Here is a 20,820-nt window from a genome sequence, read left to right as displayed (position 1 = left end):
TTAAGTAGACGTATATGCATATCTCAGTAGTAGCCTAAATACTATAGAACTGTATTTTTTCTTGAGGGTTGCTCTTAATCAACTTTCTCTTCATGTTCACTTAAAACTAAGCACTTTTGGCACATGTAGGCAGAGAATAACTCTCGTGTAATCTCAAAGACAAACAGCATTGTGTTGTTGCACCGCAGTGTTATCTCATATGTTTTACCTGTCAACTGCCCTGTCAACAAGTACATAAATAAATCAGCACTACATAATATTTTTCATGGAAACGTCATGGATAGACAAACATTTTATCATGCTTCATGTACAAATGAATATAAATACACATGTAAATATGTATCTAGTCAATATTGAGTGAGCATTAACAACCCCAACCATCTGCTAAGCTATAAACAATATAAAAATAAATTATATCTTATAGAATCTTAGTGAAATGTTTTACAGAATTGTAAGTATTTTAAAGAAAAACTAGTTTAAGTAATGGCGTACAAACTGTAATTTACTTCATTTTTATTCTGGCTTTGTTTTAAATTAGTCATGTCAAAAATACTGTAGTTCATGTCTTTGCATGTTAACCCTTACTACCATTACAACAATATTTAAATAATTAAAGCACTGATATTGCACATTTAAACATCCAATTAGAAATCAATATATTAAGATAGGATGATTTCAGGTAAATTGGTACACTTGGTACACATACTTTAAAAATTGATCTGCCACTATTTTATGAGGAAAGGAGGGAAATCTAACTTTTGTACCTCCTTATCTGTATACTACATTGCACAAGGGACAGTAATAGGTATAAAAGCACTTGTCAAGAAGTACTATAAAAATCCTAATAGTTTAATTTACTGATCCACAGGGTCACGTCCTATGAGGTCCATCACTAAGCCCGTGTGCTTCAGTGGCAAGTTTATTTATGAAAAGTATATATAAATAGTGCAAGAGGATACTGCGTGGTCAGGGTCATCAGCCTGGGGGGCTGTGAATCCTAAGAGGTGGAGAGATGAAAAGCTGGCGTCGTCTTGGGAGGGCCAGCGATGAGAGGAACTGAAAGGTCATGTTGAAAGTGATACAGCCATAATTCAAGCCCCCGGTCGCCCTCCATTCACACTGTGCTCCTGCTTAAGGTGCCGCCACAGCCCTGGCTTAACATCTTTGTTAAGCCTTTTCAGTAGCCACAGGATGAATGTCTAGAGTCCTCTTAGACCTGACAGATTCACTTTCCACTTATGGATGTTTTGGTATTTATGACACAAATAGACGTCACATAGTGCGCTTGTGATTGACGTAGGTTTACTAAATGTGTAATGTATCTTGGATATATTTTTGATATATTGATATTGTTTTACTCTTACATAACGGATCTTTATTATTAGTTGTGTGTCATGTGACTGCAGCTGCACAAAGTTACAGTATATCGAGAGAAATTTATTGTGTTGTTGTTTTCTTTCCTTTTATCTTTATATTCATCTAAATCTTATTGGTCAAGTCTTTGAAGCAGAAATAAACTGCACCAGAAATAACCTTGCAGTATAAGAAGACCAGCATTTATGTTAAAGTGACTGAAGGAATGGATTATTGCCACCCGTATCCACTGAGCAGCTCACCGCAACTACTAATAACCTGTCCTCATACATTCAGTCATTACCATCTGCTTTGATTTAATGCAGATTACCCAGCCTACTCCATAGCCTCTGAGCTCTGATTGGTCCATTGACTCGCTAAGACCAGGCAGCTTATAGTATTTGTTAAATGTGAGACACAAAGAACGCTTGTTCCTTTGCTGGAAGCCGCGTGTGTTTACCTGGACAAACATGAGCTCTGGCTGAGGATGTATCTTGGGGCCATGTAAGCCCATGCGTACCTTTTCAAACCGGTTCAGTATCACAAAGTGACTTCTGCACAACCAGTGGCAGCTGAGTCTGTGGCTACATCTGCAGTTGAAGGTCAGCACTAAGTGGGAACTGACAGCTGAGGAGAAAAAAGGGGACAAGCAAGTGACTTTGATTGGATAGCAGACACTCAGGGAAACAACCTGCAGTCACGGCTGGGCTATGACTGAAACAGTTAAGGATGATATGACATGTGGAGGACACCGGGGATGAAAGCTTTGCCAGGGAGCTTTCTCTTCTCTCTATGCTAGAAACATCTACATGTACACTGGCAAGCAGAGCTAAAATGTCTTCATTTGAAGGTAATGTGCTTTTTATTATTGAACAACTCTCTTTTACATTAATGTTCATGTAGAAATTCATGTCATTGTAATAGTTGTTATTTTACTGATTTTTATAAAGGCACAAGAAAGTTTTAATGGGGAACAGACTTATGCTTACAGTAATAATAAAAATGTTTTGATTTCACTGCGATCCAAATATTAATTGAAACAAAAACTCACCTTTTTACACACATGTCCAAACTTATTCAGAAATCTTATGAGCCAATTTAATCATATTGTCAAATTGATGTGGAACATATATATTTAATTCTTGTTATGTTTTTACATAAAGTTAAAACCTACTGTGAAGAAATTATAACTTATGTCATAATTAAATATATGTAAAATAGATGAAAGCACAGAACTAAAAGCAATAGTGAAACATTATTACCAGTGTAATGTGGGAATTCCACTTAACACTATGTTATTGTGGCACCTCAAAGATGATGTACCCTGTCATAAAAATGGTCAAATATGTACCCCAGCTGTCACTTTGGCTGTATCCTTTCAAAAAGTACCTCAGATGTACATATTAGTAGGAGAGCATATAAGTACATCAAAGGTTTCAAACATACACTATGAGAAATAAAGGTACAAAACTGTACCTTTTCTGTCACTGGGGCTGTACCCTTTCAAAAAGTACAGCTTTGCACCTAAGGATTTCATTTTAGTGCGTCAGAAGTACATTCTGGGACCAAAGAGAGCTTATTAGTACCTAAAAAATACATATTAGTATCTCAAAGGTGCATATTTACATATCTGTACCTAATGGTCCATACAATTACCTTTTTAAAGGATGCTGCCCCACTGACAGCTAGGGTACATATTTTGAGTTTTTTCTAACAATGTAGGTCCTTAAGGTACGGTAATCTACCCAAAATTGTATTCTGTTTTGTAGTCCTGTAAAGGTATCAAACGGAAACTTAGGGTACAGCCCCAATAACAGAAAAGTACAGTTTTGTACCTTTATTTCTAACAGTGTACATACTGTATTAATATATTGGTTCCAATGGTACATATTAGGACCTGTTTAAAGGGTACTGCTCCAGTGATAGCTGGGGCAGTGGCGGCTCGTGACTGCTTATCCGAGGGGAGCTAATTCAAAATAAGTGTTCGGAGTGTAATGTGTGTGGTTCCTTTTTTCAAAATATGTGTTTGTTGTGTCATGTGAACCATGTGCATCACGTGTTTTGTCAAAATAAGTGCCTGCTGCACACGTGTCAAAATCGTTTATGATAAAAGAGACGCTCACATTCACGCAAGACACTCCCTTAACAGTAAACTCTGATTACGCATGAGATTATGCGAGTATCTGGCAAACGCAAGCGTCTCTTTTATCATAAACCCTTTAGACGAGTCTGCAGAAGGCACTTATTTTGACAATACATTTGATGCACACATGATCTCTCGATGCGCAGAACACATATTTTGAAAAAAAGAAATCACACACATGACGCGCTACACACATGTTGTGACGAACTTCGCATCGAGCGCCCTCGAAAAACGAAGTCACCGGCCACCACTGTACATATTTTGACCATTTTTCCTAATAATTTGCATAACATTTTCATTAATACTTTATGTAAAACGGTATAGCATATATGTAGTAAATGTGGGTTGTATTATTAGACCTCTGACACTGAGCTAAGCTGACTTTTAGTCCCTTGGTCAACTAGTGCCAGGACCCTGCTGCCACTTAAGTCACCCCGAGGTTGCCATCCGAGGGCGGCTTAATGTAGTAACTATATCCCAATGCTATAATATAATGGTGAGAGATACTGCATGTTTCAATTACGTTGAACAAAACATTTGGGTGTATACAAGGGCATAGATTTGGTTTGAGCATGCATGGGGGTTGTAGAAGTGTCAATTGAACATCCTATACTGTAGGATTTCATTAAACATTGTGTAAATATTGGGCAAGGGGTTGTCCCTTGGAAAAGTGTAAATCAGCCGAACTACATAACATAGCAGACTTAATGTACAATAAAACTTTTTCCTTCAGTGAGAGCACTCCACCCAACAATCCCCACACAACTTATAGCCTATCACAAATGCTGGTCCAGACTGATCTCAGGCAAGTTGTGTTATAGTCACACATTTTTTTATTGATTTATTCATGTCCATGGCACGAAATTCAGCTTTTTCGTGCCTTGAGCACAAATGTCTTTTTCATGTCACTCGCACAAATTTTCATGTCCGTGGCACGACTTTTTTTCGCATTATTTTATGTATTATTTTCTCATTGTTAACTCCAGGCGATAAGTTTTAAAAGCACAAGAAAACATGTAGAAACCCCTACATAGAACTACATCCAAACCCAAATCAAACCCCAAGCGACAATGATTTAAAAATAGGAAACAAATGGACATGAATAAGTTAATCAAATTTTTTGTGACTATAACACGAATGTGCGTGAAATCATGTTCCGCTGGTCAACATGCTGAATGCTGGATGTTTTCTCTCCGCTGGCGAGAAATGTTGGTGTAAGCTCAAGTAACTCAGTTGGTAAAGCATTGAGTAAATACTGTAAAGTGTAAGCCGCTTTGGGGAAAAAAGCATCTGCCGAATGTGTAAAATCACCAATAAGGGGACAGTGTCTTCTCTTACGACTTATACTTGTGTATGTTGGTGTAAGGTTAGGGAGTGTTTTCAATTTGTTTCTATGTTTGTCGAAAGCACCTGCGTGGATTGTGGGATTGGCAGTGGCATGGAGAAAACATACACTGTAAAAAAATTCCGTAGAAATTTCAATGTTATTGCAGCTGGGTTGCCGGTAATTTACCGTAGATTTACATTTATGTTATTTACTGGCAAGAGTTTGTTCAAAGTTAAATAAATTTCAAATATTAACAAGTCTTTATCTTTACAGAATAAAACTATACAATAACAGCCTCATGCAAAGCATTCTGGAAACCAGAAATCATCATCAACCTTTTTCTGTTTTTTGGTCCAGATTTTGTTTCCCAGAATGTTTTGCTTGATGCTGTTTTTTTAGTTTTACTCTGTAAAGACAAAGACTTGTAAATGTTTAATTTTCATTTAACTTTGAACAAAATGTTGCCAGAAAAAACATAAATGTAAATCTACGGTAAATTACCGGCAACTCAGCTGCAATTTCTACGGAATTTTTTTACAGTGTACACACATCAAAGTTTAAGTGCTCTTGAATTGTAAATTGAACAGCACTTTGTGGATTTCATCCACTACAGTGGAAATGAATGATTTACTCATAAAAGCGAGCTGAAGTGAACCAAAAAGAAAATGCAATGTTGCAACAATCTTGCTCCTACCCCAGACTAATGCCAACGATCACAGGTTTGTGGTGTTGTTAGGTTTCAATTACATTAGAGCTTCCTGGCATTACATAGAGATTTTATACATATTACAAAAGTTTTTATCACATGTAAGTGATTGTTACTTCAGTTCATCTCAGTGGCGGCTGGTAATTTCCTTTTTCGAGGGCGCTCGATGAGACGTTCGTCACAACATGTATGTAGCGCGTCATGTGTGGTTCCTTTTTTCAAATTATGTCTTCTGTGCTTTGAGAGATCCTGTGTGCATCACGTGTCTTGTCAAAGTAAGTGCCTGCTGCAGATGCGTCTAAAGAAGGGTTTATGATGAAAGAGACGCTGGCGTTTGCCAGATACTCACATAATCTCCTGCGTAATCAGAGTTTACTGTTAAGGGAGTGTCTTGCGTGTATTTTGTGAACGTGAGCGTCTCTTTTATCATAAACTGTTTTGACCCGTATGCAGCAGGCACTTATTTTGCACGTGATGCACATGGTTCACATGACGCAACAAACACATATTTTAAAAACACAAGCAACACACGTGACACTCCGAAAATTTATTTTAAATTTGCGCCTCTCGGAAGAGCAGTCACGAGTCGCCACTGGGTAAAAGTCACATTTCTTTCACGTGTCTGTGAAACCTAAGAACCTCAAGGTATTCCATTACCGGTTTTCGATTTCCTCAAGGCCTTAGTTGGGTTGGTGGGTATTGTGTATGGGTGTGTATGCAGGTATGACCTGCTTTTCCCAGCCTGTGGCTCCAGAGTAGTCCCTCACCTCTTTTGAGTTATTGTGTAGGGCCAGATTCTAATTACAGCCCGAGTGGGTGTGTGAGCAGGGCAACAAAGGAAGAGCAACATGGAAGCCTCTATAAGTGGACAGAGGATTCTCTGTGCATGGGTAAAACTATCCTTTTGGGGCTCCCTCTGCAATCATAGGGCTAACCGAGCTCAGTTGCAGGGGGAAGGGGTAATTTCTTACACCCCTGATGAGGGAAACCATCTAAAGAACAATTAAATGAATCCTGTTATATATGTTGACTGATAAGCCGGTGTCAGTAGCTTGGTTGTTTCAATGCATCTCCTTGTTACTTTAGCGTTGGGCTCATATTCATGAAGGCTGTCCTCATGAGGAATGTTCCCAAAGACGTGGATGATAGTTTTGACATTCCTAAATTATCCCCTGGGATTTGATGATTCTCACTGACATAAACAGCAAAAAATGAATAGCTTATTGTTTTTTGTCTTGATTTCCAGCATAATTATCAAAAATGTTTTGAATTTAGATATATTTACTTGATAAGCAAAGTGAGTTGTTACAGATATTTTTACTTTTTACTGAATATGCATTCTTGTTTAATTAGAGTGATTTATGATATTTGGATTGTACTGCTGTTGTTAAATTGATTTTTACTTGTCCACTGACTAGATGTACAATGCAGGCACATCATTTATTTATAGGCGTGAGGATATTAGATTCAGGTCTGAGTTCTAAAGAAGAGAAGTGATAAAAACAGAGAAACCTCCTGAGGCTAAACTCAGTTCCTCAATGAGAGAAAAACATTTTACTCCTCTTGTGCAAGGAGGACACTGAATGAGAGATAATAAAGAGATAATGAGATCATAATATAAATTGAATCTCATTTGTAATGGGTTTATCTCAGTATGCAACAGTGTTGAGGTTGTCAATACTTCTACAAGGCAATAATATTTTAAGAGGACCTGCTGATCTAACTCAACCTGACCATTTTTTCTGCCCTTCTCAAGGTAATATATTGTTCACCTTGCTCTCCTTTAAGACAATAGGCAACATATGCTAATTTGTTTAAGACCGGATGAGCAGGTGAACTTGGCTGTTACATACTGTAGTTAACCAGTAGAGGGCAATGTCAGTTTTCCTCAAAAAAACATATGTATGTTTCTGGCCTAAAGAGGTTAAGGAAACAGACAGGAGAGCCATTTATTTCAGATCCTACTTCCTCTTTCAAATTGTTATTTCCCTATTAAAGGCTACAATAAGTGTGTCATAAATTAGTAATGTGTTCATCCAAAATTCAGACATTGCAGCTATATTATTTGTGCTTTACTGTAGTATTTGTACTAGCAAGCATTGCATAACAATATATGTGTGTTCTCACAGTATATAAAGTAGTTTGGATTTGTGTGCTCTTATTTACCTCAGGCTACCTAAACTAACATAGTGGGCACACGGATAAACAATATGAGCAATCATTTTTGTACCTCAAAGCCAAAACATTTTAGGCTTTTGTGTGCCCCATATTTCTCCACTAGTGTTCCTTATTAACCCTAAAACATTTCCATGTGAAAAAGATTAACATAAGTGGAATTTCTGCAATCCTAAAAGAAATTAATCAGCAGTTTCCTTTAAGCTATTTTTTGCCTTTTTTTCTGACATTTTGCTCTTCTGTATTGTATTGAAGAAAGGCTGTATCAAAATCTCAGTAAAAGTGATAGGCTATATGTAAATGTGATATATTATTATGTTATTATCAACAGCAGTTACATTAATATAAATAACATAATCATTATCAAAATATATCATTAACATTTTGTTATCTGGTATGTGGCATTACCTTCCACTTAATTTTTGTATCAGGTCTTTTGAAGGTGACAAAGTGAAACATGTAAGGCAGGTTGACAGTTTGCTGGTTAAATTTAGACTTGTGAGCGAATGTCTGACAGGCTCAAGCAACCCTAGCAGTGACAAGGAACCCCCAAAATGGTACTTGATAAAATATGTGGCATATCTACAGGGTGACATGTGCTTGATGCAATCAGAGTAACAGGAGTTATCTGTTGAAGGTATCAATTTAGTTCCTGTTAATGTTTTGTGTCACTGCACGTCTGCTTGACATTTCTGGCACACCAAGGGAGGTGATTTTAAATAGCTAACCAACCAACCAAACAACTTTTAACTAAACTACATGACGCCATCTAAAATATAGAGAACTTATGCAGGTGCTTAAGTGGATTGATGTTAAATTCCATGTACAAAAATGCTGGGTTATTTCAACCCATTGATGGGTAAAATAAGGATATTTGGCAGACACGTTTATCCAAAAGCATTATCCAAACACATTCAAGTATACTTTTTTATCAGTAGCCTATGTGTGTAATTATGGGCATGTTAATTTAAACCAATGCTTGGGTTTGTTCAATTTTTACCCAGCCGTGAGTGAAGCAACCCAGCAGTTTTTAATCCACTATAGGTGAAAGATCAAAGTAATGTTGGTTTGAGAAATAAAAGCCTCCAAATGTCTAGCGCAATGAGCCAAAACAGTGCAATTCGTAGAAAATGTAATGCAATTACTAGAGGCATTGTCAGTTTAATGAAAGGTCCATTGTAATTTCCACAATAAGCCTTAAGCATCATCCCATGGACACAGAGTTAACGTAGTGTAGCCTATACCTCCAGGAAGCATTCCTCAGTAAATATCCACCACAAGGGAGGTGTACTGCGCTATTCATTACCATCCCATGATAAAGCATGCTCTCTGTTGGCTGTTGCTATGACTACCAGGATCTTCTCCAAACCAATGAGCGTCTTCTACTTCTGTCGACCCAAAACAAGTGCATCGAGAGGGGGGTTGGCATGCCTAATCATTGATCCGTGTTTTATACCTCTTTAGTGAAAAAAATCGGCTCTGTTAAATCTGAATATTGACTCTGGACAGCCATAGTAACGCTGCTCGTGGACACAAATAACAGAGCGCGGCGTTGTTGTTGTTGCGTAGCTGTGCACGAGAGCACTGGCGCGAGAACGGATTCATGTGTTTGATACAAACACACGTGTACGATTTTTGCACCGCGGGACGATAATGTATGAAGACATTTCTTCAGTCTTCTGGATAGCATAACATAAGGTAGGTGAATAAAGCGGATTGTAGCCTACTGCAAGAACAATATCATTATTTAATACACTAAATTATCCAAACAATGTGTACATTATTTAACCCGTTTATTTCTTTAAACAATATGCCCTTACATATAAAGGCGTTTATATGAATAAATATGAATTAAAATATCTAGTGGATTGTTGCATTTGGTTGGACTCGAGATAAAGGTTGTGTTGGATCCTCTGTCAGGTTCATGTAGCATAAAGGAAGGAGACCAGGCTAAATTGATAATAAAATGCACAAAAAAAAACGACTGTCAAAACTGTTTTGGGATCTTATTTGTTAAAAAACAGCGCGTTCATAATGATGAAAATAGTCGGGCTGTTCAGCGAACCCCCAGGCGGTGGTTGCTGTGTAACTGTCATTAATGTGTCACAAGATTTGATGTGCTAGAGCAGTCGCAAGGTCAGTGGGGGTCATTACAAATATGTACCACGTAAAATACCCGATGAGCTACGTAATAACACTTAGGCACTTAACAACACATTTTAAAGGCAAGGCGCACGTGATGCGATTGTGTCATTTTTACACACTAGTGCACAGTTGTTCCTTATAATATAAGTGATACACATGATCTTCCTTTCTCTGTTTCAGATAAATAATTTATTTTCTTCTTATTTTATCCTTTTCAGTTTTAAAGGGACAGTTCATCTAAATTTGGACATAATTTAGTCACCACATCTTGTTTGGCAACAGCACATTTTGAAGTGCTGGTGCTGTTTTATTTTTATAAAATAAAGGAACATTTTAGGCCTATATGTACAGGCACTAAAGACGCTTTTATCAAAAATCCCGCCATACTTTCATTGTAAGTTTACTTATTAAGCAGTTCCTGTGATGTTTATTTATAAACGGTATTCAATTTATCTGCACATCTCATTTTAATATCATAAACAAGGGGGGTTTTGGGTTAACAGTTCATGTTTATGGCAAATGCCTTGCCCTTCCTGACTGCCGAACAGGATACTAAGTTTTCTGCCTGTTCAGTGGTTAACCAATAAGTTATCAGTTAAAGGGGACATTAAACAAGACTTTTTAAAAATGTAAAATAAATCTTTGGTGTCTCTAGAGTACCTATGCGAGGTTTTAGCTCGAAATACCATATAGATAATTTATTATAGCATGTTAAAATTGACACTTTGTAGGTGTGAGCAAAAATGTGCCGTTTTGGGTGTGTCCTTTTAAATGCAAATGAGCTGATCTCTGCACTAAATGGCAGTGCTGTGGTTGGATAGTGCCGATTAAGGGGCGGTATTATCCCATTGGATATCACAGGGGAGCCAAATTTCAATGACCCGTTTTTTCACATGCTTGCAGAGGATGGTTTATCAAAACTAAGTTACTGGGTTATTCTTTTTCACATTTTCTAGGTTGATAGACGCACTGGGGACCAAATTATAGCACTTAAACATGGAAAAAGTCAGATTTTTATGATATGTCCCCTTTAACAAGAAAAAAATACATCATCTTTTGATTAAGAACCCAAAATTACTCTTAACATTTTCTTAAAAATTACATTGTAATGATTTTCAGCTGAAAACGCTTGTGTTTACTCAGGAAAATTTTGTTTGAAAAAGCATTGCTTTTTATTATGATGTGTTGGCTTGAAAAATGTGTCACTGATGTCTGTTTGGTACAGTATCTGTAACATCTAAAATATTTCAGTAATTCCATGAATCCTTAAAAACATTCCATTCATCTGGCCTTCCTTCCTGTATTGTTAAAGGTGCCGTAGACTGTAAAACTGTAAACATGCATAGATGAATAATCTGAGTTCTGTATCGTGAGCCTCAAACACTATTGTTTACTCTTCTTATGTAAACCTTGTGCATGCAAAATACTGCTGATAAACAGACCAATCTCAACTTAACACCGACTGTGGCATTACAGTCGTGATGTATATGGCATTAAATTATATATTAAATTAATTACAAAGTTGTTACGATTCTAAAATCAAAGTTGTGACTGTTGAGTTAGCGCTATATGCTAATTAAGGGTGCACTCACATTATCCAAACCAAACCAAACCATACCCCAGCGCGATTGTCACCCCTCCCTACTCCCCCAGTGCACGCACTCACACTGTACTTTTTATCGATTCGAGTCCGGGCGCGCTTTCATTTGTAAGATGTGTTTGTTTTGAAAAAAACAGGAAGTAAAACACTCTCTTAACACTGGAACCCACCGTAATGAAAAGTCTGTGTTTTTTATTCGGAGTCCTTTGGTGCGTGATTACAGACAGCCCTCTCACATGTCATCATATTGCTTAGTTGATATGTCACGTGTGCAGCTCGGACATTCACGTAACCCTGCTGCGCGCATCAAAAGGTTTTTACGGAGGCAGATGAAGGTGAGTGGTCGCGCAGCTGACGTCTTCACCTTTTGAATCGCGCTCAGGCGCGATTGCGCTCACACCACAGCCTTCCACGCCTGAGCCTAAGTGAACCGCGCTCCGGCCCACCTCTGCAACCCGGCAAGGCGCGATTAACCAATCCGCGCCCGGGCACGGAACAGAGCGATCACACTAGTTAAACAAACCAGGCTTTGGGGGTCAAACGCGCCCGAGCGCGGTTTGGTTTGAATAGTGTGAGTGCGCCCTAATGCTATATGCCACTGGTCGGCAAGTTTGTCATCGATTCGGGTTTGCACTGCAGCTTATTGCATGGATGAGACTGTTTTAACATAAATTTCCTGCTCTGACATAATGGTCATATTATTAAAATGTGTCTTCTCTACCTACATTGAATGGACACGGATTGTGGAACAAAAGATAATGCATGTCACTGATCAAATCAAACCACTAATCACAGGTACTAAGACGTCATTGTCCCGCCTTAAAGTCTCAAAGTCATCTTAATCGAGGGAGTCGTGCGCATCCCAGCCTTTAATTCACCCCGTGTCAAAGAGCTGCGACACACTTGACATTATTTTGAGTGTTTTGAAAAGATCTGAAAAGTCTCTCTCTATTCACTCTAAATCTAATTGCTCCTTAGGAGAAACAGTTGATTAAAGAGAGATATCAGATGATATTTTCTTATTTTTAATAGGACATACCTGGTTAAATAAAGAGAAACTCATAGCTCATGACCTGATACCTTCCTCACAGATACAGTTTAAAACCTTCGGTTGATGTAACACCAAAGACATCTCAGGCACGAGCGCAGGAGTGATGTTAGGTTCACTTGGTGGTTTTCTTTGGCTCAGGTTTGTGCTGACACCTTCAGTCCCTGCACATTCTCTGAGCTCCTGGGTGATGGCATCTCTCGTGGAGGAAGGGGGCTCCCTCAAAAAATAAGGGTTAGATGGTGTCAGACCTTTTGTATAGCTGTCACTCGCTTGCTGTTAGAAATTAAAGTGAATATCCATACAAAAATAAATAAAAAACGTATTACAGGTGCAATCAACTGTGAAATTTGTCTCGATGTGGGCTTTAAAGTTTATTAAAAAAAGACTGATAAAACAAAACAACTTTTAAGAAGTGAAAAAGTGAAATTCTTCCTCTTGTGTCACCTTGAGGGATTAACACAGTTCATTTGTTTTGTGTGATACTAAGTGGCTATTTGTTTTCTTAATGTAGCAGCGTGAATACAAAATTACTCACTTGACTCTAAACATTAGTTTAGCCACACTGATAAATGGGAACTGTCATCAGCAAAAAGCTTGAAAGACAAAAATAGCTTAAATGACCAAAATGTACATCTTAAGTATGCTTGAACTAAAAAAAAAACTGATAAAATTAAGACATGCATATTTTTAATTTGCATAGTAGCCTGCATCTTAATTTTATTATGGTTACCTGACAGTTATCCTTTTTAGCTTGTGGTTTAATGTTGTGTACTGGCAAATCCAAGGTGTTTGACCACTTGTGCAGATATGTTCCCCAGAGGCGTGGAGTAACTTTCCAGCATGCAGACGTGCATGTCTCCAGCTGAAAATAGCTAGAACTACAGCACTTGCTTGGAGAGGGGGCTTGTCTCTTACTTTCTTACATCTTTTACCTCCAGAAACCGGTTGCAGTCTGGAGCTTTAACCCTGAATTGCAGAAGATCATCTGAGCTGAAAAAATAAGTGTGGACATTTGCTGCCTGCAGTTGGGACCCAGTGCCTGCCTTCAGTCCTAATGCCTGGTGAGGATTTATCTTATAGCCTTAGAAAGTGTCAAGTATATTTGAACATTTTTAATTGTCAAATATTTGTATTTACCATTATTTACCATAAAATGTGCAAAGAGTGTTTTTTATTTATTATTTAAAACCAATTCTTCTATCTCCTAATAGTATTGTAAAAAAAAAAAAAAAAACCTTTTACTGCCGACCACTTGTGTTTTTTTTGTGGGTCATAGAGCAGCCTAATGATCTAAGTTGTACCTGTTAATCTAACAACACTAAACCAACAAGTTTGTAAGATGCCAGATGTAGTAATGTGTCAGGGAGGAACTTTAATGATTAATGCATTAAAGCATAAAATGTGACCCTGTCTGTAAGATCCAGGCTAAAGTCTCATGATCTAATTAAATAGGAGAATTATACACTTTGATTTTAAGATTTCGAATTGATTTCAATCTTTGACATGGCTCAATATTTGACATCTTAGTCAATATTAAAGATATTAAGGTTATTTTTGAAATAATTTTTCTGTAGGATGATTTTATGTTGAAAAGAGTAAATCCCCCAAAAAATCAAGTTCGGTTTATTTATAGAACACATTTAAAATGCAGGCTCAGGCCGTCCAAAATGCTGTACATGTGCAGGTACTGTAGAAGCTCAAATTAAAAACTTAACAAATAAGACGTAAGATAGAACAGACAAAACCAGAGACAAAAAAAAGATAAAATTATAAGCAAACATTATAGACTAAAAGCAATAGGGAATAGATAAGGACTTGAACTCAGACAGAGAAAAGGCAGATGTAATGTTCAACTGGAGCTTGTCCCATAATGTGGGGCCAGCTACTTCAAAAGCAAGGTTTCCCCTCAGTTTTGCAAAACTCCCAAACTCTCTGTATTGCAAATATTTTAACCTGTCGGAGTTCTTCATTAAATCTTTGCAATGAGACCTCCTTGTCAAACTTCAAAAAATGCAGTTGTTGCAATCTGCCATCTCTCTGACAACATTTATTAATATCAGCCAAATTCCAGTTCACCCTGTAATGTAAGGCATCCATTGATTAACTGTCAGTCACAACAACACAATCCCTTCAACATGACCTTATGTCCTTTATCCCATTTCAGCGTAATTAAAATGGACAGGCATCTTGCCTGAAGAGTTGAGAGTAAATTGTATATCAGAGAGGTTGTGATTCTGTGCTGTATATTTACAGTAGCGTGACAACAACGAGCGTCCATAAAGATGTCAGGAGGCGGCCTGGCAGGCTCTCAACAGCTCCTGTTTTTTTTTTTTTTTTAACAGGGGAAGGGTTCTTTCATGACTCTGGTATTTTTAACTTTGTGGAATAAATGAGCGTCCAGTCCCTGTTTCCTGAAACTGTACCCTTGTCATGCTTTAACTCCCCAGTACACTGTGAAACTTGTTGAATGGGGCAGTTGTTGAATGGTGTGAATCAAAATCCCTAATCCTTTTACATCCTCTCAGAAATGTATTGTGAGCTAATTTGTTGTTGAGGTCTTGTTTGAAGAGTGTTAAAATAATACAAAGGATTTTTTAGTAGAATGCAATAAGCTTGAAGGCTCGGTTAACCTCTCTTTGATATCAGGTGCCTGTCCTAATCAGATTGTTTTGAATTATGTGCTCGGCTCTGAACTATGTAGGATGTCAACATCTTTAATACCATACACGTGGCGACATCATGCCACAGATCTTCTCATCGGCCGGTAGATCTTATGTTCTTAGCAGACTGACACTTTGTGAGCCTCCGGAGGTCAAACACCTAATTAGCAGATGGATCTTCTAGCCCAGGAGAGTGCTTCTGTTAGAGGAATGGGTCCAACTTGTTTTGTCAGTCTATTTAGATATTTGTCAGATTGAGTTTAGAAGAATGTGCTGGCAGGCCGAGTGTTGGCTGCTTTTATTGGCCTTATGTTACGGTTGCTGGTCATTAGTGTGCGTGTATGGTTTGAGGCCGTTTAAAATGATCCATCTCTTTGGCAGAGCTTCTTAAAAATGAATGATAAAGAGGGGTTCTTGAAATGATTCTGTTGAGACAGCTGTGATATTTTTATCAATAGATATCAGCTCATGTGCGTTCCATCAGACCACACATTCAGAAAAGATAAAGCATGCTGAAGATACCACAGGTGACAACTCTACCAAATAAGGAGGTAGGGCAATGTTTGGGATGTTTCTGGGAGGTCTGATATGACAGTACTGATATTAGACAGGAAACAGTTATGCAAGCCTACACTTCGGTATATCATTTTTGTTGTTTTCTATAGTAGTAATCTGAAGTATATCATTGGTGCTCTGTTTAGGTTAATGGGATCTTTCTGCAGGACCATAATGTATACTGGAATACCATCTAAGAGCACTCAAATTTAGGCACTTAATGTTTTCTTCAAAGCTATTTAAAATACATATAAATTATAGGGGTAATCGATTTGATTACATTTTCGATTCTAAGGTCACAATTCAATTCTCGATTTTTACTTTTTTTTTTTTGCTATGGTATGCAATTTTTAGACTAGAATTTTATGAAATATATCTGACCTTGATGCCCTCGGAGATGCCCTGTCATGTTAGTCGTGCTGCCAGTGGAAAAATATGGTACACGCACATACCTGATAAAAGGAAAAAAAAAAGAAACATGAACATTCCTGTCAGTACTTTGCACCTTAAAAACACGCTTTTATTACCGTCAGACTAGATTGTGAGTGTTAGGGTGTACCGGCGGTGACGGTGTAAAGTCAATGACAATAGAAGAGTATATCCAATCCAGGTGTTTATTTTTGTGCAAAAATCGTGGTTCCCAATCAAAATTAAAAACATACAGTGACAAAACTAGTGATGGGCGATTTCGAAGCACCCTTCATGAGGCTTCGAAACATTTACGAATCTTTTGTTTCGAATCATTGGTTCAGAGCTTGTTTCAAACTGGCCAAAGTCATGTGATTTTAGCCAACGAGGCTTTATTACGTGGGCTGCGTTCAGCCCCGACAGAACGTTGCACAACGTTTATTAAACTGAAACGGTGATGCATTGAACACCCTGTTGTGATGACGCAAGAGTTGCAACTACGGTAGCTGAGAGGCCATTCTTTGTGTTCTTTTTTAAATGTTTCTGAAGCCTGATGAAATCGTTATAAATGTGTGTTTAATACTGTAAAATACCCTCGATGTTACAGTCACTGACCTTGCCGTCCAGAATGAAAGACAACATTCCAACTTGAACCCATTGAGAGAGCTGTCTCTTTACTATCGCGTGGTTTTATACATCTTGCCGCTGATTGGGCCGACATTTCTGACACACCCACCAAACAAGAGAAAACGCTTCTAAAACCTGTTGGATTCCGTTGCACACCGTTTCAAGGAAACATGTCGTTCAACCCGGAAACCGTAGCAAAACGTTGCGCACCGGTGTGAGATTGAACGTGCCCCTGATAACTGTTTCGAAAAGTTTCGAAAACCCGACGATTCACCACTAGGGGGAGTTGATCACAAATGACCAGTGTCGGTGAACTCGGGTCAATTTTATTGTAAAAGTTTATAAAACATTCATCCTTCTGACTAATAACACTACCATTTTGTCTACTTTTTTGTTTATAGACAGATTTAATTATAAAATAATTAAAAGGAGAGTTTATTTTAATGATTTGTTTGCAATAAATAAAACTAAAAACACAGAATACACTTTTAATTATGTCTTAATTAAATTTAATAATTATTTTTTCTTAAAAACATTGCAAAAAGTGTGAAATGTTTGGACAGATCCTGCTGCTTTTACACTATTTGACCAGCAGGAGTAGCCAGCGTGTATGGTGTTTCGAACGCTTCGAAAAACTGAATCAATTTACGAAGCAAATGGTTCAATTGATTCAAAGCTTCAAAAAGCTTTGTTTCTTCCATCACTCGACACAACTAAGCAAAGCAATAAAGAAAGAAATAATTTTTTTTTATATATACATATACAGTATGTGCGTATTTTGACTATGCCAATATCTAGGCCAAGAAACACAGTATTTTCACATGCAACAAAAACCTGCTCAAAATGGCTACCAGAGGCCTTTTTTAGAGCTAGGCTCCTCCCATTTCTGGAACATAGCATGTGGTATTTTTTAAAGCAATGAAGAGAAGAAAAGTTTGCACACATTAATCAAATTGGACTAGAGGCGCGCCCTTCACACATATTTTATAAAGCATCATACAGCTACACAAAAACACAAAATAAACAGTATTAAAATGTAGCAAATGCGCCAAACTATTGATCTAAAAGTAAATTGCAAACATTACAAACAAAAAACCATGGGAAATTCTAGTTTTCCAAATCCCCCCTGTGATGTCACTAAAAATGGTAGTGCCCTTCCTACCGGGCCTTTAAAAATGGCAGCTTTAGCTGCACATGGGTTTGGCCATTGAGAAGTCACACACAATGTAAGTACAGCGTTCTAAATGTATATGTTACATGGGGAAATAAATTGTTGTTTGTAAAAGAGTTTGGTGAGTTTTCTTTGTGTTTTAAATCCTATAACTAGTGATGGGCAGAGCGAGGCTTCGTGAAACACTGAAACAGTTGAATCAATTGTGTCGAGGCTTCGAAACATGGATCGAAACCGCCTCCACAGTGACACCTAGTGGTCATTTGCACGTATTGCCATAGAGCAGCCTTGACAAGGTTTTAGACGAGCGCTGACAAATTGTATCCCACATGTTATGTAATTGACACAAGTGATCAGGTGGGAGAGTGGATAGTGTCCTCGACTCTCGTGCAAAAGCCCTTTAGATCGAACCCCGGGAAACGCATTGTTATTACCGCGTCACAATTAAGTTACATATTTTTTGTTGTTGTTTTAACATCTGTTTGACAACTACATGAGCTTTTAGGCTCATCATTGTCAATAACTATAAGCTGGTCTATTTAATAAATAAATTGAATAGAGATAAATACCACATAAACAATAAGAAATTAATAAAATATATCAAGCCACCATGTCACATATAAATATCTGCTGTGTGTGGAAGGACTTAGCATACTTCTTTTTTAAAGATAATTTCTCCAGCCTTTGAAAAACTCCTCTCACAAAAACCCAGAAGGTCAATATGCGTTTATTTCACTTTTATACAGATGTGCGATTGTGTTGTCTGTTCCCGACTGTGCCAATTAAACGCTGATTCGGCAGACCACACCTGATGAAACACTTAGTGAAACACTTCGAGGCTTCGTTTGGTCATAGTCACGTGACATGGGTGTTTTGAATCACGCTTCGGATCAGTGTTTCGACACATCTGCGCTTCGGGATCTCGCAAAGCTTCGGAACGACTGTTTCGCGTCAGCCATCCCTACCTATAACAAAACATAGAAACAAAGAAAAACTCTACATAAACAAAAGTAAACACACTTAACAATCTATAATATCTGATAGTATTTTGCCTGCATCTAGATTGTGTGTGTGTTTAATGGTGGAAGTTGTTCACGTGCGTGCATACATTTTAGCAGTCCTTTTAAAATATAAGTCATAGGTTATAGTTAATGTCTGTGACAGTGAGACTATACCCCAAGAAGTCTTGTTTAAATGCTGTTTTCATAACTCTTAAGATACTGAAATAAGTTGTTATGAAACAGATCTCAGTTCAGAGAAACAACCAATCCTGGCACAGCTGCTGTTCTGCTGTGCATACTTGCTGTTTTTTTGTTTCCCTTGTAAAGAGCAGCTTGCGTGGTGTCTCCTGCATCTGCCATGCTATCTTTTGACTGGCTGTAGCTAGCTAAGTTAGAGGAGGTTGACTCACAACACTCGACATGTGTTTTTTTCCCCGCTTTGCAAGCCAACCGGAGATGACTTGGGGGCGTGGTAGCATCGACAATTCCATTTTTTTTATTTGAAATACTTTCGATCGATTTTGATTTAAAATCGAAATCATGACACCCTTAATAAATGTTGTACAGTACACTTATATTTGATTGTGTAGATCCCAAACGCCATTCCAGAAGAATAAAACGGCTATGTTTAGTGGAGCAGTATTTTGTTATCATGTCTGTAGATTTTTTTGATACACAATTTTCTGATTTAATGCTACAGAGGTTTTGAAATTCTTTGGATATGTATTTATAAGCTACATTTAAATCTTATCTAAGATATTTGCTGTCAGCTTCTTACACCATATCTTGAAAGCTTGACAGAATGATAATAAGCAAAAAAATGCTGTAGCCAAATGTGACTCTTCCAGAAGTTCTTGAACTCCAAACCCTTTGTTTTGCTGTTAAGGAATGTTTTGTCGACTGAGACTAGAGCTCTCAAACTCCAGCTGTGTAAAAGTTAAGTGATTGACATAGATGTTGCCAACCAATGTGTTGGCCACACGACCTCTCATGGGCACCTGCTGATTTCAACAGCTACAACACAGCAGTGACACTCAAGTTTTGGCAGATGTCCCCATATTCTCCTCTGATCGCTTTTCGGCTTGGTCCTATATCTAACCTCGCTCACCACCATGTGGGTGCCATTGAACGATTTATTGGCACGAATGTTCTGAATCACAAGGGGCTCTTTTAATTCAATCCTTTCTCTTGTGGTAAGATCATGTGCTATGCACTTTGCACACTCATTTAACTTCATTGGGGAACATGTAGACTTGCAGTCCCCGACCAGGAATGGCTTGTGCAATGTTTGGAAATGTGACACATGCAAGTTGTTTGAACTAAACGTTCACTAATATAAGGCTTGAAATAGATGCTGTTTAATTATTTTGTTTCCATCTCTGCCTTTGGTTTATAGTTGTGAAATTTGGAGGAGTTATCAGAATATAGGTTTTAATGCTACAGTATGCAATAATTTGATGTACTGTATAGGGCTAGCAATCAATGACCAATTTTAATCAAATTATTTAAATATGTCAATAAATCAACCAAAATGAATCAATAATAATTCAAAGTTAATTACATTTATTGAATATTTATTGAGAAAAGACTCCAGATTAAGATGGTTTGAAGATTGCATTATTCTGGCCGATAATTGACATTACAAATGGTACTTTAAACAAAATTTACTTAGACATTACACTCTAATAAATGGTAAGTTATTTCTACCTAGCATCAGGGCAAAAAGGGACAAACCCACCAATTGGGTTAAATTAACCCAGCATAGGTTAAATTAGAAACCAACGGATTGGGTTCGTCCCTTTTTGATCCAGTAATGGATTTAAAATAACCCACCATTATTAGAGTGTAAGAAAAGTAATCTTTACTATGAAATTTACATTTAAAGGAATATTCCATTT

General features: G+C 37.6%; 2 protein-coding genes across 2 annotated transcripts in view; one reads left to right on the top strand and one right to left on the bottom strand.

Annotated features, from left to right (window-relative positions):
• asah1a (N-acylsphingosine amidohydrolase (acid ceramidase) 1a) overlaps positions 1-20,820 on the bottom strand; it is a 189,895-nt gene that overhangs the window by 159,704 nt on the left and 9,371 nt on the right. The window lies entirely within an intron of this gene.
• The window catches only part of sorbs2b (sorbin and SH3 domain containing 2b), a 55,124-nt gene continuing 35,985 nt past the window's right edge, over positions 1,682-20,820 (top strand). Inside the window, exons 1-2 of the mRNA XM_073812079.1 lie at positions 1,682-2,203; positions 13,439-13,561. Coding sequence (XP_073668180.1) covers positions 13,555-13,561 — 7 coding nt within the window. The 5' untranslated portion in view covers positions 1,682-2,203; positions 13,439-13,554. The remainder of the gene's footprint in view (positions 2,204-13,438; positions 13,562-20,820) is intronic.

Source organism: Paramisgurnus dabryanus, chromosome 16, assembly GCF_030506205.2.
Source record: "Paramisgurnus dabryanus chromosome 16, PD_genome_1.1, whole genome shotgun sequence".
Classification (NCBI taxonomy): domain Eukaryota; kingdom Metazoa; phylum Chordata; class Actinopteri; order Cypriniformes; family Cobitidae; genus Paramisgurnus; species Paramisgurnus dabryanus.
This window is presented reverse-complemented; position numbering and strand designations above follow the sequence as displayed.